This window comes from Aythya ferina (assembly GCF_964211825.1).
Source record: "Aythya ferina genome assembly, chromosome: 17".
In the NCBI taxonomy this organism is placed as follows: domain Eukaryota; kingdom Metazoa; phylum Chordata; class Aves; order Anseriformes; family Anatidae; genus Aythya; species Aythya ferina.
In genome coordinates, this window is record NC_140316.1 from 2477620 (window position 1) to 2500832 (window position 23213).

The following is a 23213-nucleotide window of genomic DNA, read 5'->3' on the forward strand; positions in this document are numbered from 1 at the left end:
ATAATAATACTAACAGAAACCTTACCAGATTAACGCATACATGTTAATATATAGTAGTACCCCTATAAAGCCATAACATAACTTTTAATTGGCTCAGCTTTATTTCACCCATGATTTATTTTGTTCCACTCTACATTGAGGAGAGTCAGAGAAGCCTGAATCTAAAAGCCTCCTATTCCAAACCAAAGTGAGCAGATGATTATCATGTGACAAATGACATCAAGAATGAGGGCCCATATTTGTGCATTACAAACAGCTGTGACATTTTTCTAATGTGCAAAGTGAGTACAGAGGAAATTGAACAGCAGTAACCTGAATTATTGAAAGGCTGGCTATGCAGAACAAACATAATTAAAGGGTCTCATTATCTTCTAAATAATTATTGTAAATAATGCTTTAGATAATTACTTCATTAGTTTTCAAAACACTGGCTTTTATTCTCCTCTGAGATTCCATCCACTAAATCTACACTGAATAAATTGCCAAAAGGGAAAATCAAAAGCAGAGGAATTATGTGAGCTAGAAATGCAATGTTTAAATCTGCATGAACTGACTTCGAACCAAAATGTTTTGAAACGTTTTTTGCAAATTTTCCAAAGGTTAAAAGCTGCTTGAGTTTTTAATCTCTGTATTTTTTCTTCATCTTGCTTTCTGATGCAGTTAGATTCATTTGTGTGCAGTTATATTTATCCATTTAAAGATAGTAGGCAGCAGTGTGGATGAAACCAAGATTCATCCATATCGTCAATGACTGACCTTTACTAAGCATACATACTGCTGCTTTTCTTCACTACAGATACCATGAGGTAGATTCAATAAGAAAAGACACTATGCCTCTAGAACCAACAGCCTCAACAAAAGGAAGTCAAAGACCAGGAAAAGAAATGGGAAAAAAACTTTAAGACACGCAATGAGATGGCTCCAAAGGTAAGAAGGTCTGCATTTGGAAAAGTTTTTTTTGTTCCACCCCCTCCCCAACAGCATTAAGTGAATAATGCCAGTAATTCAAACAACGGCATGAAGAGCTGGTAAATACTTTCCTGGTCAGGTCCCAAGTCAATCTGTAGCACTGCAGAAGGCTGCTGCTTACAAGCTATGGTATTTTAAAAGGCCTTTGCCAAAAGTCCATTGAAGAAATAAAGTAGCAAAAGGAAGATGTCTGCAAGTAAAGCAATCATGCAATCCTTTAGATAGAATAAGCACAGTAGACAAATCAGCAACATCTGAACCTGAGAAAGAGAATTAATTTTCAAAATTGTGGTTACTTACATTTTGAAAACAGAGATCAGCAGAAAATATATAGCCTACAGTGGAGACACTACCCCCCTGCCACCCCCCATCAATTAATGTGCTGATTTTAGAAAAGAAGCAACATTTCGGGAACTCAAGGTTCTCTTCAGGGAGGTAACCTGGAGACTGAACTTCTTTAAGTTGCTGGGCTTTTATAGAAATTATTTGGGGCTAGAGAGCTAAGATTAAATAAACTCATATGATTACACTGATGATATATGCCCTGATATAATTCTGTAGTGTATAAAGATAGCAGTAATAGACATTATATATATCGTATTACTTCAAAATTCAGAAGTTTATTCTAATTATGTAACTATGCACAAAAATTGTTGCCACCAAAAAGGCTAGAAAAGTAACATGTATAGAGAAAAGGGATCTTAATATATGCTCAAATATACACACTCAAAATACTGAAATGCAATGAAGCATTCATTGTAGTACCTACTGTATTACTGCATTGTTGGTGTTTACAAGCAGTTTCCACACGATGGAGTATTCAGGGATGAAGAGCAACCCTGTAAGAGTCCATTGCAGTGGAAGGCTGGTAAATATTGACTTGTTTTCCTTCAATTTCCAATTCTCTTTCTCCTGCTCTATTACACTATTGACCACCTAGTAAGATACTATGATACTTTTTATAGTAAATGCATAAGATATCAATGCTGTGAACTTAAAAGTCGTTAAAGTGTATTCTAATGGTTATAGCTTAAAACTGAACATATCATTCTGTTTCAGTTAGAACACTGCAATTAGGCTCCTAACTCCCACTGGCTTTCTAACCATCTACCTGCAGATGCATCTTCCGTGTGGTGCCTTCAACTATCAGTACTTCACAGCTTGAAATGTAATATGGCAGAACACAACTAACCTCTTTTTTCCATTTGTGTTTAGCTAATCACAGAACTTGAATGCTTCAGTTTGATAGCTGTGGCTTAGCTTAGATTCACAGCAGTAATAAACTAAATTTCTAAGCAAGTCAGACTACCACTCTAAACAAGAATGCATGTGTAAGAAATTGTATCAGCAATTCAGAAATATATTTTTTTGTACTTTTACTGACCTGTGTGTGAAATGATTATTTCTTTCTTTCGAACATAAGCAACCCTCTCCCAAGGCAGTAGGAGATATTAAGAATAGAACAAAAGAGGCTAAGCAGAATTAACCTTATCCAGCATGTATGGCTTTAAACCTGGAAACTGCTTCCTTGTATCCCGTGCCTATGTAGATGACCTAATTTGCTCACTTTGAAGATCAGATCTAAGTAGTTCCCCCTAGAAAACTGAATTAAAATAAACCATTATCAATACTGCTTTCAATGGTTGGTATCTGTTTCTTGATTATATTTTCCTATGCATTTTTAAATGACTAAACTTTTCATTCATAACGAAGTGAAAAAAAAAAAAACCACCTTTTTTTTTGTGTTTGTCATTGTGTGATTTTTTTTTTTTTTAAATACATGACTATATTAATAAGCTCATGTCTTGCCTCAACACATGTCAATTGTCCTACAGTATTTGCTATAAATGTAGAAGCAGTAGGGTTTTCTCCTTAGGTTTAGACCCCTCTCCATCAAAACTATCATTACTTCTCACCAGTGCCAAGCTGATCTGAGTAGATTGCAGGCATCAGATCTTCTGCCTAGACTCAGGTCCTGACTGCTATCTATGCTTAAATCAAAAATCCTAGGGAATAACCTGGAAGAATAAAATAGGAAGTAATTGTTTTCTCAGAACATCTCTACGCAGCTGCAATTTACAGCATTAACAATCCAAGGTGGTGAGGAAGTTCTAAATGAAAATTTATTTAATTTTCCACTGTAAAACCTATTGATACATTAAAAATAAAACAAAGCAGGCTCTACTCATATTTTTAAAGCATCATTTCATGACCAGGAGGCCTGCTGTTTTGGAACAGGGAAAAAACAAGTCAATCTGCCACATCAGTTAATGTTCTACTGTGTGTTGACTATCGATGTTGTGGACAAATTCCTGTAGGTATTTGAAGAGCACTACAGAAAAACCCGCGTGAAAAGCTGTGCCATCAGAAATGCTGACTGATTAAACCGATCACACAATATTGTTCAGAAGATGCACTATGAAGCAAAAGAGCGTTCTTCCAAACCACCAAATAAACAGGACTAATAGCAGAGGAAATGATTCCGTCACTTTTGAATGAATTACTTAAGCAGGATTACAACTATTGAGAGAAAAAATATTACCTCCCACATCCCTAAGAGCCCACAGGACAGGGCAAATAGCTTACTCCCAAGCTACTTCAAACGCTGAAGTGCCAGGTTGCAATGGCTGCTTCTCCTGTGTGGGAATCTCTTGTCACTTTTAATGTGGAACTGTATTTAGATCTTATTTACAGTGGTGGGTGCATCTCATGACTATAGTTGGTGTACAGGGTCCAAAGTTTTGATATTGAAAAACAAAACATGCAAAAATTTTTGGTGCTGATACCTCCTCTTTCAGCTCACCTTTCTTCCCAAAATCATTTCTCACATCTGTAAAGTGCAAACAATGTTCTCCATAACAGCAGTGCTGCCAATTTCTGTAAAGTGCTTTTTAAATTAGTTTTTTTAACTGAAACTTCTTGAAATTTTTAATGTCTAGAAAGATGTCAAAACATAAATCCCATTAATAGACTTTGACAGCGAACACATAGCAAGGACAATTAAAAAATGCCTGTCCATTTTCTGTAAAATTACATATAAGGACTGTAAAGTGAGCTCCGATAAAAATAGCACCTCTGGTGAGTCTTTATTCATTCTGCCGTATTCTCCTAAACCAAGCTGTGCTCTGTGTTAGTTTAACGTGATTCAGCACAGTTTACTGGAGTCGAGAGGAACTAGCGGGGGCTGAGCCAATATAGTCTCACATTCTCTCTGAAGTGTGGATACAGGAATTACAGTTTTGTTTTTGTATGCATAAAACAAAATTGCTTTCTTCCCAGACCACAATCTGTTATATATCGTTAGCTATTTGTATACCAGCAATTTCTGATGAACTTACTATTCAGTATCGAAATCCTTTTCCCCCTTCTTAAAGGTTCAAAAGCAGCCTGTAAGTGCAGCAATCAAAACATTCTTTAAAATATACAATTATTTTGTAACTACTTACCATTTCTATAAATTTCCCTTCGTAAAAATCTTTGAGAAGTACTTTTGTTCTTCAAAACCTGATTATAAATGCTTATAAAATTATAAAATTCCAAAAAGTTGATTTGTAAGTGCTGTACTACTGTGCAGAAGGACTTTGCATGTTTGACAGAGGTAACGAAAATAGTCTGCAAGCAGCACTGTGTAACTGAAGAGCCAGTTATTGTATATGACAGAAAAGACTGAGTTGATTCACAGGTGCAAAGGCTGACCCACTGACTGCAGCATGAGGAAGCATGCCATGGTTATTTTCAGAAGTCACATACAAGCCACCAGAACATATCAAATCAAGTTTAACACTGTAATTGAAGTTTAAAAAAAATAAATAAAAATCACCCAAGCCACTCTCAAATAATCTACATTAAGCACAGCTCTCTAAAGGGCTTTTTAAAAATTATTTTTTTATACAGAAAAGCATCCTTCCTCCTAGTTACTTCAGCTCCTTCTGTCTTCTAAATTTTATTTATCAGGCTTACATTCATTAAACCTCACATAGTGCTACACTAAACAAACACTGCATTGCCTAGAAATGTCTGTTCTGTATTTGGGGAAGTTTAGCTCATTCTATTGAATTCATCTGTGTTCCCACCTGGTGCTTTTTGTACAGAGGGTGTGGTTTCCCTGTAAGAAGCAGCAATGAGATGCCACTATTTTACTTCTGGATAGTGAAAGATGTGCTTTTATACAGAATCTGAGAATACATGACTAGCTTTATCCAAATATAACTCCTCTACCTATCAAGTTTAATATTCAATAAAATTCTATGGGAATACTTTAAATGAATAACTACCATTCATATCTTCAGTACTGCCTGCCCTTTCTTTTTTTTTTTGTGTGTGAAGATTTTCAGGAAATAAGATAATCAGACTAAGACTGATTATCTTATTAGCAGTTGTTTGACATGCGTGCCTTATCCAAACACTTACTGGAAATATTCACAAAGGTCACAATAACATCATGAATATAATAATAGCAACAAGATACTTGCGTAGATAAATTTATTAGTGCATAGGTTAGAGATTTCCTCCCCCACAATATTAACAGAACAAAAGTTCATGTGAAAAACAAGTTTTGTTTTAAAACAAACTGAGGCAGCTATATAACAAGTAAGAAAACGTGGAGCGGCTTATTCATATTTCTGTTTTTGATGGGCAAATTACTACATTATAAATTAAAAAAGAATCAACACAACCAAATTTGGAGCAACATTTTAGATAATCAGCTGTAGAACAGCAGAACTGATCCTCTCACTGCACTTTGTATAAATAATATTTACTATTAGAATTCTAGAAAACTATAGAATAAAAATACATTTTACCTAGAATGAGCACTAAGGCAACCAATCTTTCCTTACTTTGCTTGTAAACTTCCTTACAACCACTGGTGAGTGTTGTTCTGGGCTTAGAGGTAAAAATTGTTCATTAATGAAGTTGAATTTTATCAAGCGACTTCTTTATGGCTGGCTTGCAGAAGGCTTTTTTTGTTTAAAAAAAAAAAAAAAAAAAAAAAGTACGGTATCTGAATAGCTCTAGCATATTCACAGTATAATTGGACAGCAAAGCAAGAATATTCATATATGCAATATATATTGTAAACTTTGCTGAATTTTATGAAGCTAGTCAATAGACTGAGTTACATTTTAGTTAATAATCTCAGGCACTTTCCACAAAATGTAAGTTTAAAGATTCTAATCTTTTATGACAGTTATTGAAATTAACATTATAGTTGAATATCCGGAACCATTAACAAGCATAGTTTTAGACTGTGTTTAAAAAGGCACACATTATATGTTCCTCTAATTCTCTTACAATGTAAATGTATCTACATATCTACATGGATATCCTAAACAACAAGAAATCAAAAATTCAAGTTACAAATATTTTACACACAAAATACAAAAATAATCTTTAACATTAAATGCAGTTATTTGGTTACTTTTAAATTCTTTCAAGCTTTCAGGTCTTACAAGCTAGCATTACAACAATATGCATATGCTAAGACACTTCATACACGTTATATAATAAATTTCATAACAAATCAGTGTCTTAGTTTGCATTACGTTCTGGAGTTTTCTGAGAGAGTTGCATTTCTCCCCATGTACTACATTCACACAACATTAGCAAGCTTCTGAAAATGAAATATTGACTTGATTTTACAGAAGGTGTGATTTTTTTAAAATCATTTTATCATATGATTTTTATCATTCATATGAACAATAAGGCTAAACTGATCCATGAGTTCTGTTTGAACAAAGACTGTAAAATTATTTGCTGAAGTTCAAATTGTGTGTTTCATTACTGTATTCTTTTACCAGAAAGCATTTCTACCATAACATAAAGGAAATATTTAAAGCAATTCACCTTAGTCAGGTTGAAAAGAATAAAAATGGAAAGCGTAAAAAAAAAATCTTTGCTTTTTGAAGTGTAATGTAGGAGGCAGACCATTAAATATCTAAGTGGTCTTTTCAGGATAAAATATTTTAGCACTTGCTGAAGAATATTTTAATAAAGTATTAAGCTTAGACAGGCTAAGGTGACTAAATAACTTAGAGACATAGTTACATTTCATAAAAACGTTCACAGGAGTGCTAACAGAAGCAACACCGGTAAGGTTATAAAATCTGTGATTAGGATTATATTAGCAATAGAAATAAAAAAGTCAAACAGTCAAAAAAGCTTCTCATCTCCCTATTTGAACTGTTTATAACACTGAAATATGGAAACATCCTAAGTTCCTTTAGTTCAAAACAATTAAAAGCAAGTTTCGGTCTTACAAATGTATAGTTTATGATGAAAATCCATACGTATCCTAATACATTCTGTTCTTCATTTATAAGTAAACATTAAGAGTGATTTTGTTTTCATTTTAGCCATTTAGTGATAGGTAATCATCATGTAACAGTGCAAGGGTTTAAGGCATCTTTCATAAAAAAAAGTTTGGCTTTACTGAAGACGTATTTTGGAGTTGCTGAAGGTTCGTAGCTCTTTGAATATACTTGCTATGATAGTGTTGTTGCTAGGATAATTCCAAGTATCAGAAGTAATACAGTTACACATATAATAATGAACATCAATTTCTGAAAGAAAAAAAAAAAAAAGGAAAATTTAGATTGATGTACCTTGTCAGATAAAGAACTGTTTAAATACATGCATACCCACAGAAGATCAATTACTCTGGTATCTATTCTAAATGTTTGAATTATTCTTCTAAATAAAAACTTACTACTGTGATTTTCTATTGTTATCCATTCTTTTCTAACACATGTAACCATAGTCACTAGCTGTAGCTATTTGTATAACAATTATTTTTCTTTATAGTTGTTACTACCCATAGGAAACTTCCATAAATATTACTACATATAGAAATAGCAGCAATAACAAACATTTACTTATTAAGGTCAAGCCTAAAAATAGTAACATTGCTAACTGCAATAAATCCAATCCTTGGATAAATATTTGTAGTCTGCTCAAACCTCTACAATTGCACTCTTTGTTCTCAAATGTTCTCAAATTCAAGAGAATGTCAGTAAAAACCTTGTATAGCTAGTAGCTCAGAAGATCTGCACAAAAAACCCACACAACTGGATTCTATGTAGATGCATCAAGGTCTGACAGCAGGTCAGATATTTCTATCAGCAATGATAGAAAGTAAAGCATGTTGTCTGCCCATAAACCAAATGTGAGAAGAAACTCTAACATCAGAAGTAAAAACTTAAATGTTAATATTAAAAATGTGTTAGTACAGACAACTAAACTAATGATTAGTGGTCTGAAATGACATACTATCTCATAGAGCTTCACGTATATTTTGGAGATCCTACATGTAAAATGTTGTGTGTCTACTGGTCCCAGAAAAGTCAAGTGCTATTATCTGCTTAGCCTGGCTAGAAGTCAATTTGACAAGAAATGGCAGATTAGTACAGCAAAATTCTGAAAATTGAAAGATTTCTCAAATTTAGGTTGGAATATTTGCAGAATTCCTCTTACAAACGCATCGTCACATGGTTTCATTTGGTCTAACCAAAACATTGCAATGCAATGTTTTATTTGGTAAAAGAGCTTTAAAGTAAGAAATTTACGTATATTCTGCAAGGCAAAATAGCCAGCTTTATGTTTGTAGACACCTAATTTAGCTCTGCTGAAAGCCGTAGAAAACTACATTTGACAAAATTCCAATTAGAAATCTGTATCTTAGTGCAGGCTGTTTGCTGACGTTAACTTTATATAAAAAAAAGCAAAGGACTGAGACAATAAGCTGAGTTATCTCATTTCATTTTTTGTTTACAGGTCTTATGATAAATTAAAAAAAATACCACTAGATGTCACAGTTTTCAATATTCTCATGCATAGAACTTTTGCAGAATGCAGAGACAAAGGAGGATCCACCTAGTCACCTCACCGCCACAGTACTAACTGCACACATAGTAAGGATTAGTAGTCCAAAGAGTTTGTCAGAGCAGAATAGCAAAATTAGATGATTAGTTACTTACTGCCGCACTGGCAGGAATTCATGCATGCTGAGGTTATCCAAGCATCACCGAATACCAACAGACAAACCAATAATTAGACCAATTATGGCAATCAACACCAATGACACAAGGATAATTATCCATATTTTCTGTTAAAAACAAGGCATTATTATTTTAATATCACATTAAAACTTGCATTTTCAGTTTTTAAAAGTCAATGTTTCAATCCATACATTTCAAGTTAACATGCTCATTAGCGCAATTATGAAAACAGACCATACCCTTCGTGCTTTGCTTTGATATTTAACTGCCTTTTTTGTCTCTTCCTTAGCATGCTCCACATAATCTGATGCATTCATCACATTCTTTTCTATGTTGTTGATCATTTCACCCTTAAAATGAAGTTTAAAGAAAAAATAATTATTGGCATCCATGGATCTTAATGAATCTGGAAAAGGCTACAGAATATCAATGAATATTTTAAGAAGTAATTCGCATAGTAGCAATGGACTTTTTTTCTGCCACGAGGAAAAGGGAATGTGTCACGGGTAAAAGGGAATGAGAAGCAAGGGCTCAAAGTTCTAAACAAACAAGGAACATTCAAGGGCAGGGTAGGCATCTTTCTCCATTTTGAATGAACAAACGTTGAACCTCTGAAAACATACCTTTGAATGTGAGGTATGTTTCAACAGGCAGTCTAAAACTGACATACTAAAAGGTCAGAAACCTCTGATGTGCCTGGAAGTGGGCAAAGATGTTGACTACTTTAACACAAGGTTTAACAGTTACCTAAAAAATCCATACACTTCAGGAAGCAAAGCAGAGTTGAATGTTTAGAACGTCAACACATAACCAAATTCAAATTATGATGAATGAAATTTGGTAATGAAATGGAAGATTGGTGAAAAGTTACAGTAAATCTCTATTACCTGTGTTTCTGTCCATCAGAAGAAATAATCAGCAGCAGTAAACAGCAAAGCATTAAATAATGATCCACAAATAATTTTTATTCATTTCTAATTCATTAGGAAACTACTACCAGTTTGCCTTGCCGATAGATCTAATATCAAAGCAACATACAACTTTAGCACAAAACCCAATTAAAAAAAAGTCCTTCTCAGGAAAGCTTCTCCCCTGAACATTATTCCTTTCACTCTCCTGCAGAACTCAAAGAATCTAAGAGCTAAGTAAAATACTTTTAACTTCTGTTAATTGGTATTAAGTAGCAAAGACTACAGACAGAACAAACTACATGCACCTCAGGATAAACAACATGAGAGACAACTTGAATGTCTTGTCAATCAATCTGTTTACATTCATGATTGTTAAGACAGGAATCATACCTTTGTATTATACGCAAATTGTATAAATCTACATTTTATTCTACCACATCAGTCCTTTAACATGTCTATGAATATAGTAAGTTTCCAAGACACTAGCCATCACTCCAGGACAGAGTTGTTCTTACTCAAACATGCACAAAACATTCAAACACACTGCAATACAAATACGTTGAAGAAAATACTTAAATATGGTGACTGAAAAGTGCCTATGCTCAGCAACCCATAGGACATACTATTAGTACATCTGGGCTGTAAATTTGTCTAAAATACAAAAACCTTCAGCAGTTAACTTTCATATATTCTAATCAGTCAAAAAACACTAAGAAACAAACCTGTATTATTTGATTACAAGCAATTGTTTCCTTATATTTCAAAGAGTAAGAAAAGAAAAAAATCCCACTTATGTATATGTATTTGAATTAGTTTGTTTACCTGAGTCTCAACAAACATAGCCATGTCCATAAACATTTCATGTAACTCTCGTATGCTAGATTCCAGTTTCATAATATCCTTGTGTCGGGACTCAATTTCATTCAGAGCTTGCCTAGTTATTTGGGAGTCTGATATAATCTTTGGAAGAACAAAAAATACAGACACAAATAAGTGTTGACAAACTTCTAAATAGCAGAAGAAACAGAACAGATGACAGGCTTAACCGGACCAGAAATACATACATCAGATGTGAAAATTGAAGGATTACCACTCTCTAACATTTCCTCCAATTCCTCATCAGTGGTGGTCTTTCCAGCTAGAATAAAAATAAAATATTTTATATAACATTACTTATTATTAAACTTAATTTTACAGAAGAATAACAACTCAAAGAAAATTCTTGTATTGCACATTTTTCAAGATAAAACAATGTAGCGTTTAGCCATTACCAAGTACCATTTTGCATATGAAAAAAAGAAAAACGTCAAGTAGAAAGAAAACAACTATGCTAGATTCAGAACTAGTATGAAGATTTCCTGTGGGTTTTTTCTTTTGGTCATGCTGAAAAGCTTGATCAGAAACATTTACAATATAGATATGAACCCTGTTGAGTGTTCTCCAGAGGAACAACTGAAGATACAAATAGTATTTATGTAACACTCAATATTTACCCATTCAATCATGTCACATTGGAACCTAATTTTCTTCCTCCCTCCTACCAATGACAGTGATGGATCTAATCTTTATGTAAATCATATGTAAGTCTTTATGTAAATCAGTCTTTAACAGCTAACATAGGATTACATTCAAATTCCCCACAGAGGAGATGATTACCCATGGAGTATCCTCACTTCTACTTTTCATAACACACCTAACAATGTATGCAGTTTATTATTGTATGTTTAAGCAAACTGAATCCTATCACAGTGGTAAAACAAATGCAAATATCTTTTGCATTAAAGACAAAAGTTACAGAGCATATTCAAGCTATTTGTATTGTACACATCATATACAGACATTCAACTTATTTTACATGGGAAGAGCAGGGATTAGAAATGGCTTATATAATTCTGTCCTATCAGATGAAAATTAATTTTAATACTACCTTGTGACATTAATACCCAAGAATGCTGCAAAACCTGCTTTAAAATTTTTAGTGATGAGGAAAAGCTAAAGAATCAAATTAGGTCATAACATTAATTTGAAAGAATCATGTCCTGAGGTATTAGGGTCCCTTCCCACAGGAGCATGAGTGAAGAAATTAACTTGCCAAATAAACTATGCTGAAATGCTGAATTGAATCATACTAAGTATGGGAAACTAATGAAAAAGAAAAGAAGCACATGAAAAGCAAACTAACTGCTAACTCTTCTGTTTGCATTTTTCATATAAAAAATATTTATTTGCTTTTACAAGTTACATTAAAAAGGCCAACATTAGGTACAAGGTATTATTGGTATTTTAGACACTTTCTGAAGTAGGCACTGTACTTCTGAGTAGTTAGGTGCCTTTCTGAATATTCCTCATAATCAACAATGAAATAAGGCAATGCAAGTCATTCAACAAATTATTAGGGTATAACTAAAGGTAGCACTGATGTTATGGCAGCTGAACTTACAAAAAAATGTTCTTATTGACACAAACAGAATAGCATAAAAAGAGATGACGCTGTTATTAGCATGTTAATTTGGAAATGGCTTTTAGCAACACAACAGAACACATTCAGTATCTCTACAACAGCTTCTGCACGCAAGCTTAATGTTTCTTCTGCAGTTTCAAGACATGAAAAAATGAAACAAAGGATATTTAATAATTTGCAATATAAAAACTTTTATATTATTTAGTTTTCTCTATTTTTTACAGTTGTTACGAAGAGTAGTAGCAAAGACTTAATGCCATCTGAGAATTCTTTTCCCTCCCATTCACATGCTTAAAGGTGGTGTTCAAGATGTATGATGTTTTGTACTAACTTTAAGTAATAAGAAACAATGGAGGTATAACAATACATTTAAAATTTATTTATTTAAAAAAATAAGTGTATTCAGGTCACTTACTTATCTCTAATTGTCTCTGTATCCGACCTTTGCTGCGTTCTCGAAAAAGAGATTGGGTCTCGTTGTATTCTGTCATGACCTCCACAAACTTGTGAGCTAATACAGAGTGCTGTTTTTACAGGATTTAAAAATGTGCAAAAAGTTTATTTTATTCTTAGTACAGCAAATATGACTGCACAACAACTGAAAACTGTATTTAAATGTCAACAGAACAGAACATGGGGTCCTGAATTATTTCCGAAAAGTGCAACTCATTCACTGATTTAATAGCATCCTTTTATGTTCTTTACATTTCTTAAATTGTCATACCTGTGTTTTTCTTATCCTGAGATCCACTGATGTCCGATTAGCATTTTCACCCTGATCAAAAGTTTGTTCAATAGCTAATAGCAAATACAAGAATATTGAGTCAACATTTGATATAGTAAATTTGATACCGCACCTCAAAGTTATTTGGTAAATACTACTAATTATTACTTTTCTCATGTACAAGGCTCCCCACAAAGACATTTAACTTTTCTTCCATATGCATGTGTGTGTAGTGTGGGGGCAGTGAAATCCATATATGTTTTAAATAGGTTCTGTAATTCTATTGGGTATAGATCTTAAAACAGTAGCTACTTCAATACTATTAAGAGTCACACTAACATCTATTACTCTAGGAGCAGTTCAAAGGCTCTAACAAAATAGGACTGCTCTTATAATTTAAGTGATAAAAACATAACAGCTAAACACACCCTAGTGCTTACGGAAGACTAACACAACAAAAACGCACACTAAGTGTAATGAGTAATACTCAAACTGTCAATATATTTCAAAATGCATACTGAGCAGGGCACTACTGCAGGGGAAACCCATAGCAAAATTACTTAGCCTGAATGAAGGGAGTTGAGTTAGGGAATTCCAAATTATGTAAGTAGACAAAAAAACAGATCTGTATAAACACTAGTGCAAAAAGTTGAACATTTTGTATTCAAGGCTTAATGAATGAATAACTATACACTAAATTTTCTTAAGATTTTCTTAGAATTTAGGAACTACCTGGCAGGAGTTGTACAAGGTAATTTATACATACATAATAGAGTTAAGTTTTAGAAGGCCATTAACTCTAACACCACTAACATCCTGAATATGTTATGAGTGATAGCAGTTTTATTTCTCCCCTCAACTTACCCTTTAACCTGGCTCGGATTTTATTAGCAATCTTCTTTATTTCCTCATTTAATTCTTCAAGTTCTTCTTTTGTTCCTTAAAAAAATAAAACCAGAACTGTTGATGATTGATAACAAATCAGTGAGTTGCCTTCTCAAAAGACATTCAAGTCATCATTTCTGGACAACTATATATGACCAGGGGAAACACAGTTAATTAGTAAGTGACTTAAGTTCTTAACTGAAAGTTCTTAACTTTCTTCCATTCTATTTGTGAAGAAAAAAAAAAAAAAGAAATCATAAACTACTCTGTGATACAACGCTTATCGCTTTGGTACCTCTCTGATTGTTCCTTTTATCATGTTCTTTAATCTCAATTCCCTGGTGACATTCATCCTGCTTTACTAGTTTACAGCTGCATGTACTCCTTTCTCTCAGCAGAATGTGGTGGCCACTGAAAGGTCACTGCAGCACCTGTTTGTGCAGGGGCAACTATCAGCATCTGGAGCAAAGCTGATGTTGCCCACTGAAGTGACTTAGAAGGGAACCATAAAATCCAGATCCAGCAATTGTATTGGTGTAGACTGTACCACTGCAATCTTTCTTCAGGTCTTGTCAAAAATAGATCTTCACATTAAAAATGTTTTTTGAAATTAGCAACAAAAAAATTGCATTGTTGACATCATTAAATACATCACCTTGAACACTGAACTACCAATGTAGCTCAAGCAAGCCATGGATCACATATAACTCAACCCTGCAATCTCATAATTGTATAGCATAATCATACTGAGGAGCTTATGATATTCCCAGGTATTTTAAATCTTACTATCAGATTCCTATTTCTTGTAAGAGGCCCTGGGAAATGTTATTCCCAAATCACCACCTAAACCAGGTAAAATATTTTGTGCCTTTTCTTAACATAATTTCATGGTAATATTTCTTTGTTGGTCATAAGGAAGAAATTCAGTTAAGTCTTTCGAGTGACAGTTCTGTAGTTTATCATGGACTCATTGCTTTTAACTTTTAAAAAAACATAATTGTGTCACACACTACCTATATTTTCTGAAAAATACTATGCATATTCATGAATCACTTAACTAGATCTGTTATTGGAGTTCCTGAAGACACCAGATTCACAAGAGCAATATCATGTCCCCACACAATTCAAATGCATTTCTGTGGTTGTGATAAAAATTGCTCTCAATCAGATCAATTACTAACCCTTATTAACCTGAGGCTCATTGCTTTTTAAGTCATATAGAATCAGTTAGCAAAATCACTGTCAATAAGACACACACATGCCCACCTACAAACAGATGAAGAAGATACAGGAAGGAAAAAAAAAAAAGAATTAACAACCACAGTTCGGTTTTCATCAGTAAGAACAAAAAAAGAGGTTACTGTTGAGACATTCTGCTAAAATGACACTGAGTCTTTTCTTCCCTGTTCATTATACCCTGTGCACAAACTTAGGCATGCCTTAAAGTAAGAAGGGTTGAGAACAGCTATCTGTCAGAGTAAAACTTATCTAAACAAAACAAAATTGATTTCAGAAAATCTGGTCATGTATACTTGAAATCTAAAAAAGCGATACTCACTTCCTTCAGGATTTGGTGCTGACAGGATAATGCTGTGCTGCTTTTTTACTTCTTCCACATTTTGTGCTATTTTTGCTATATTATTTCTAAGTTCCTCAACCTAGAAGATAAATGTGGCAATGAAAGAATTAAAATATGGCATGTGAAGGCTTTTTTTTAAAAAAAAAAAAAACAAACAAAAAAAAACGTCTTTGGTAATGAAAATCAAAATATTTAATTGCAAGACTAGTCAATATTTGACAGAAATCTCAGCATATCAATCTCAGACACTCAGTAGTGTCCTGGTTTCAGTTAGGACAGAGTTAATTTTCCTCCTAGCAGCTGCTGGGGGCTATGTTCTGGATTAGGATGAGGAGAGTGCTGATAACATGCTGATGTTTTAATTGTTGCAGAGCAGTGCTTACACCAAGCCAAGGACTTTTCAGCTTCTCGCTCTGTCCTGCCAGCGGGCAGACTGGCCACCAGCAAGAACTGGGAGGGGACAGACCCAGGACAGCTGACCCAAACTGGCCACAGGGGTATTCCATACCATCTGACGTCATGCTAAACAATATATAGGGGTGGCTAGCCAGGGTGGGGGGCCGGCTCTTCAGGAATAGGCTGGGCATCGGTCAGCAGGTGGTGAGCAATTGCATTGTGCATCACTTGTTTTGTGCACATTATTAGTAGTAGTACTAGTATCATCATTATTGTTATTATTATTTTCCTGTCTTAATAAACTGTCTTTATCTCAAATCACAGGCTTCACTTTCCCGTTCTCTCCCCCATCCCAGAGAGGGAGGAGGGTGGGTGAGCAAATGACTGTGTGGTGTTTAGCTGCCAGCTGGGTTAAACCACAACAAGTAGTTATCTGTGAACATTTAAATAACTTACTTTTTTTCTTAAAAAACAAACAAAACCAAAAAATCATATGCATACTTTTATGTACCATGATGAACTTTTATGTGACAGGAAAACATAGCAGGGGGGCACACAAGAAATCAAACTCCAATGTCTTCAATTATTTGTTAAAACAGAATCTTCCCCGTAGTTTGCTACATTGTATGGAATAGGAACATGATATTTATTGAAGCAAGAAATATGTTATAAGAGGTGCCCATGAGATGGCTTACTTTCAAAATTAAGCTAATAGCAAAAATAACTGAGAAATGCAGAATGTATAATGAAGAGTACATAAAGATTACAAAAAACACCTGTTGGAAGAAGTCATCCATAAAATGGTCTTTTTCAACAATAACTGTTTCTCCATCTTCATTTCCTTTGCACTGCAAAAGACAAAAAAACAAATCTATGAAATAAAACTCATGATACTGTTCTGAAACAAGGAAGGTTCCTTCTACATTGCTCCTGCGTACATATTTTTATCTTTTTATCGATAATCTGACAAGAAGTAAGTTTTTCTCTTCTGAGGACTGTAATCTGAAAACAAATAAGCAGAGAGGTCAAAAAGTCACCTGACTACCATAAAACTGTGAATGCTAATGCAGTACTCCTCTGCAAAAAACTTCAGGACAGAACCAGGCTATATGCAATTTTATAGTTCTCATTCCCTGTCATAAGAAAGTATTAGAATACAATTTTACATCTTTATATATAACACCTCTCTCACAGCCTAAAAATACTTACTTCACAGTGAGTCCTACGTGAATGTAAAATAATACCCAGTTTCACCATAACTGAGACAGTAAATGAAAACCTCACAAAGAAATACAAAGAGGGGTGTCCATGACTTTCTAGCGTGTGATTTAATGATGCAAAGATCAAACGAAAGAACAAAACGCTACCAGCATCTCTGTACTAGTTTTGCCCTTGCGTGCTTTCAAGCTGCCACTCCACACCAATTCAGATACAATTATGTTACACTACACACAGACGCCTTACGTAATTGATAAGCCCTGAGAAGCGCAGCCAGTGAGGCAGCAACTCCGGATGCTGGCTCTCGCAGATCTCCCAAGCACCCAGCCCAGCACATGCCCTGAGTCATACTTCCCTAAACCATGAGCCAGACCAGCAGAACATGTGGTTCTCCACAGTAACGGATTCAAATTTGGTCAAAGGAAGAGAGAACTGATGTGCATCAGAAGTATGCAGTTCCAGTTCTCATGGCCTCTAGTTCCCTCTGCAGAGCAGACTGACCTGCATTGAACCCAAATTGGAACAAAATTAGTAAATTACTGTGTTCTACTGCAGTCCATGGATAATCACCATATAAAAACCAAACCACGTGATAGGTAAAATACAGGATTTTCATTTTCAAAATTTTTCTTGCAAGCCCTTCTGCCTTTGATCTTCTAACTCCCACTCTCAGCTTCCAAACCCTGATCCTGTAACCCAATAAACTCTTTGTTTCTGGTTTTATTAAATTAGATGAGATGTATGCTATTTGCATGATAATTCTGCAATTTAATCCAATGTCAAAACACTGCTATTACGTAATAAAGTTACACTCACAGAGAGCCTAAGTATCAAAACACTAAGAGTGCTCCAAATCTTTATGTAAAGTTTACATTTATACTTTGGGACAGCTTTTTTCCCCCCACCCCCTGCAAATTCAGGGAGTCCATAAAGCTCCATAACGGTATTTTTTGTCAGAAATAATTTGATTTTTTATGCTCAGCAACCACAGTGCTCCAACTGAAATAAAAGACTTAAGATGTTACGGCTCTCCCAGACCACCAATTCACGTGTAATGTCATGTGTCCCTAAAGCTTTTTGGTATTCGCTCATTCTGGGGAGATGATTGCTAGAACTCAGTATTAAAGAATCTGTCAGTACAGACTGTAATCAATTAACAGCCTTGCTTAGTAAAAATGAGAGGAAGTCTGTGTCCAAAAGAAGTCACCCAACTCGTACTGATATCAGAGACTAGTGTTAAAAAACTGCCAGGTCTAAGTTAATAATGAGCTACATTAATGAGCTACAAAGATGTTTGATTTAATCATCTATGTAAAAGAACACCTTCTGCTTACATTTACTGTGTAAAGAATATTTTTCTAGTTATAACAAAATCCTGTATTTAGGTAAATGAACTAAAAATAATTAAAATGGTATTGGTTAAGAGATTCAGCATGTCAGCTGCTTCCTTGGTCAGATCTCAGTAAAACATTAAATACCTGAGTCAGCCTTAAGAGTAAGATTTTTTTATCTGTCATTTGGTTAAGCCATATCTAGAGGCAGCCTCAGTCAGTTCCACATCCATTTCACTTTCACATTTGGTTGCAATGACATGAATGACAGACAAATTGGCCGACTGCAATCTGTTGAAAGATTTAAGGACTCCCTACCTTGAACATCAGCACTTGAAAGACACTTGACTTGTCAACCTCTGTTCTTTATGTTCTTAAATCATCACTTACCTAGTATACGGCTTATTCACTAACTCTTCAACATAAGTGACAAACCTTTCCACAAGCACACGGCTCAACCAAGATCGAGTTTCGCATAAAGGTATTCCTTCTCCTAGGCCTCACCTCCATAGTATAAACAGTATCACCAAAAAAATACCTGATACAAAGCAGGCAAGAGGCTGTAGCTGCATGCTGCGATGAGAGCAGAGGTCTTGCACACCATCCTATTCCCACCCTGAGAATGCAGCAGGTGCCTCCCTGCTCTCTCTGTATGATGGACATTTCCTTTAAAATCTGTCCAGAGAAATTACAGGACAAATAATTGTACTGAAGTTATTATTGATACAAAAACCACATCTGAGGGACTGCAAATACTAGATTTACAGCAGTCCCTGCAAACTGCAACTTAACTCCCTTGTACTCAATGCACTCCCATATTACTCAGCCAACTGGATGGCATAAAAGGAAGCAATGTTGACGATACTGTAAATCTTTATGGTTGCCTGTACCAAGTAACTCATTACCTTTGTTATACAAGTAACCCTTTACTTGTTTAATGACTACCTATGTGTTTTAAAACACTCTAGAATCACTTGTTTTATCAAGTCCAGAGAAAAGGAGGCTGAGAAGCGACCTGGATGCTCTCTGCAGCTTCCTGAGGAGGGAAAGCAGAGGCAGGCGTGGCTCTCTGCTCCCTGAGGACAGGGCGTGTGAGAACAACACAAAGCTGCACTTGGGGAGCTTTGGACTGGCTACTATGGAAAAAATTATTCACCATGAGGGTGGTCAAACATTGTAACAGACTTCTTAGGTGGATGATGCCCCATGCATGCACGTTCAAGAGATATTTGGACAATGCTCTCACTGATACACCTTAACTTCTGGCTAGCCTTGAAGCAGTCAGGCAGTTGGACTGAAGCACCTTCATGGGTCCCTCCTAACTTCATTATTCTATTCTATATAAAAAGCCTGTCTTTAGAAAGGCTAATTCTTACATCACATCTCCCATGTTAAAGTCAAAGCCTTCCAAGCCTTTTCTCTTTAAGTACTTGTCAGAGAATTTCAGATTCCAGAAGTATTGTTCTAGATGTCAGCCATCTATAGGTACAAGGCTCTCTCCTGGCCTGGAACATGAGGTGTTTCAGTTTCTTCATACAGCATCAGGGTTTCAAGAATTCTTTTATACTAAAGTAGCAAGTATTTTCTCTCACTGAGGAGGTTCTCCTTACCAAGGAGATTTATCAGGCAGCTTTGGCAGGTCAATCATTAACATGAATTTAGTAGCATTACTGTACAACACAGAAAAAACGTCATAAGATAACCAACTATATGAAATAATGCCGTTATGACATGGAAAACAAAGCTCTTTTTCAGGAAGTTCTGCGTTTGAGTGAAGGACAATGTGAAAGATTAACTCAGGAAAAAAAGCAGCCAGTAATATTTTCCCATTTCTGAAAAGGTTCCTTTTATATTTTTGCGTATTATCCCGATTCTCTCCATTTTAACTATTTTGACTTTGTGGTTGTTCACTCATTCCTCAATAGTTTGGGAGACAATAACTAAATGCACAGAAACAAATTACAAAAATCAGTGCAGTTCTGTTCAAGTTACTGTTCCTTATTTACAAGAAAAAAGCTACAATCAAGTGCAATCCAGTCTAAACACTTTTAAAAGTTTAAGATTCCCTCAGTAACACTCAAGACTAATGAGATAAAAAGAATATATTTAAAATGATTTACCTATCAAACAGGAAAAATGGATTTAAACATACACCTCTACATCAGTTTGAGCATTCGAGATAGCAATTTTTGTGTTATGAAGGTTGCACCCAACCTTGAGATCTAAAATATCACGCTAAAGCAGGGGTTTACATTTTACCTCTTCTTTGAGACCGTTTAACAATATCAAAAACATTGAAGCAATTATTATTAAACAGACCTTTAAAAGACCACGTGTTTTTAATACCTAACACTAGCAAAATGTGCTGAAGACAGTGTCTGAATGCAGATCCTACAGCTCTTGTAAAGTCATTTTAAGGTGCTCTTGTATCCCTTAACATCAAACCATTGAAGACCTGGAAAATATTCTAGAGAATCATTGCTATATACTTACCCTGCTTTTCTTTTCTTCCCAAAATATCTATTATTGACCACTGCTATATGCAGCATATTGGACCAGAGAGAGACTTTTTATTTTTATTTTATTTTAATCTTACATTCATTTGGGCTAAAGAATACCCCAAACCAGTTTGGGATATGACCAACTATCAAATTAATCGTATTTGAGAAATGTATCTGGTAACTGAGATTTCTAAAGCTGAAGCAAGTTCATATTGGCCTGCTTAGCATAGTTTACAAACATTGAAATAAGCCCCTTGAAGCAGACAAATACAACTCAGGTTCCCATCTTCTTAAAAAGGCATGATTTTTTTTCTAGCAGGGAAGTAGGACAATGCCTGAACGCTGAACGATCTGCATGTCGACAACAGTTTCTCAGGCAATTATTTTAGCACTTTTTAACTACCAAATACAGTGTATTGACGGAAATATCAAAAAAATATGGTAATTTTATATCTTAATGAACCATAAGCACTGATAAGTAACATTTCTTCTTCTTCGTAAAGACATAGGAAAATCTAAGTAAACATTACCACGTCTAGTGACAAAACTTGCTTGCTGTCAGTTAAAATCCACAAGCATAAATAAGGTCTTGCAACCTTAAGTTTCTTCTAGAAGCAGCACCATGTTTAATTAAACTGTGTGTGTCACTGGCTGAAGTATTAGTATCTCAAACTTTATTTGTGTGGCACATCACGTCTTTGCCAAAAACACAACAGACGAAGCTGACATGAAAAACATAACCAATGCAATACAAAATAACATTATTTTAAGGGGAAGAGGTAAGATTCAGTAATTCCTTAAGATTCTGCAGGCCCAGGCCTGTTTAAAAATGACAATATAGAAGCTCTACCCTTCATTGAATGCTTTAATCAAATAAAACGTGATGAACTACACTAATAAGATCGAAACACTATGGAAAATAGGCAAATAAACGTTAATTGCTGTTCAAAATCTTTTTTTTTTTTTATATATTTAAGATGAAAAGGCAAAATGGAAATAATTACTTCTACAAATTCCCTGTGCAAATCAAGTTTTACAGAGGCCACCTCTTGTGACACACAACTTTTCAAATCTTCATGTCAACGGTGAACTTTTAAGTGATAAAACACGGACTCTTCTATAGCTGTTGACTTCACTTGATGTTAAAGGACTTCCTTCTAGGTATAAGGAAGCTTCAGTTTCAAGTCTCAGATCTATTCATTAATTCTAAACTTAACTACGTTGATGAACATATGACGCAATTCAGCAATACTGACCTTAGTGTTTAGACTTAAAGCAGTAATTTTCTGCAGCAATGCTTTAGTTAAAGAAATAGCCTCCTGCAGTAATGTTTTTAGATATCAAATACTAAAGCGGGCCAAAAAGATATACATATAGTAAAAACCTTCAACTACAATAAAAAAATTGTAACGATTTACTTATTTTTAAAATATATACCCACAGCCCACTGTTGCTTCCCCTCCATCAAAAGGAAGTGTACTTGTTTGGCATTATAAAACAAACGCAGATCACCACTTACTGCTTCCTCTTTCTGGGAAGCAACTACCACCACTGAAATTTGGTGCATATTCCCATAACCTGGCCATGTTTATAAACAGGAAACAGAAGAAGTGTTGAAGTATACATGAAAGAAAATGCTCATTTCTTTGGCACTGCTCTGATATATCTTTCCTGGTAAAGATATTGTGATCTAATGACCTTGCATGCCAAGTTATCCCTTTGGAGAGAAGAGTGAAGCTTTGGACCTTCCAAAACATATTTTTATTATCTGGAAAATATGAACTTAGAGCTTCAAGACAAACGAGCCCCAAACCTTCACACAGCTCAGCACAGGCCAAGTTGTATGCGTATGTGGCGTTTAGGAATTATCACAGAAATTCCTGCATACTTTCAATTACTCCCCGAGAGGTTAAAGAAGGGCCCCAAAGCCAGCCGCACCGACAGATTAAAGGGCCTCAAGGCCACCAGGTCAACCCCCGCGTTCCTCCTACGCGGCGCCGGCCCCGCGGAGACCCGGGGCCGCGCCCGAGGCGCTTCCTAAGCGGCCGCGGCGGTAACGGCCCGGGCAGCCCCCGCCTCCCTCACCTCCTGCAGGTCGGCCAGCCGGTCCTTCATCCCTGCGGCCCCTCAGCCTTCCCTCAGCTCCTCTCTCGGAGCCGTCAGCGCCCGGCCCGGCCCGGCCCGGCCCTGCCCTGCCCGCCGCGGGGCCGCCCCTCAACCGGCTCTGCTCAGCCACCCCCCCCC

General features: G+C 35.4%; 1 protein-coding gene across 3 annotated transcripts; it reads right to left on the bottom strand.

Annotated features, from left to right (window-relative positions):
• Positions 1 to 5434: 5434 nt before the first annotated feature.
• On the bottom strand, positions 5435 to 23202 carry STX2 (syntaxin 2). Of its 3 annotated transcripts, none has more exons than XM_084491665.1 (11): positions 23055 to 23202; positions 16696 to 16767; positions 15503 to 15602; positions 13924 to 13998; positions 13060 to 13133; positions 12751 to 12859; positions 10939 to 11012; positions 10697 to 10834; positions 9203 to 9313; positions 9022 to 9070; positions 5435 to 7529 (listed from the first exon to the last, which is right to left on the bottom strand). In XM_084491665.1, exons 1-11 carry the CDS (start codon positions 23082 to 23084, stop codon positions 7396 to 7398), a joined length of 966 nt encoding a protein of 321 aa, XP_084347791.1. In that variant the 5' UTR covers positions 23085 to 23202; the 3' UTR covers positions 5435 to 7395. The 3 variants fall into 3 exon arrangements, with proteins under 3 accessions (XP_084347791.1, XP_084347790.1, XP_084347789.1); XM_084491663.1 differs by having other exon boundaries at positions 7374 to 7529; positions 8943 to 9070; XM_084491664.1 differs by lacking the exon at positions 9022 to 9070.
• Between the last annotated feature and the right edge of the window lie 11 nt (positions 23203 to 23213).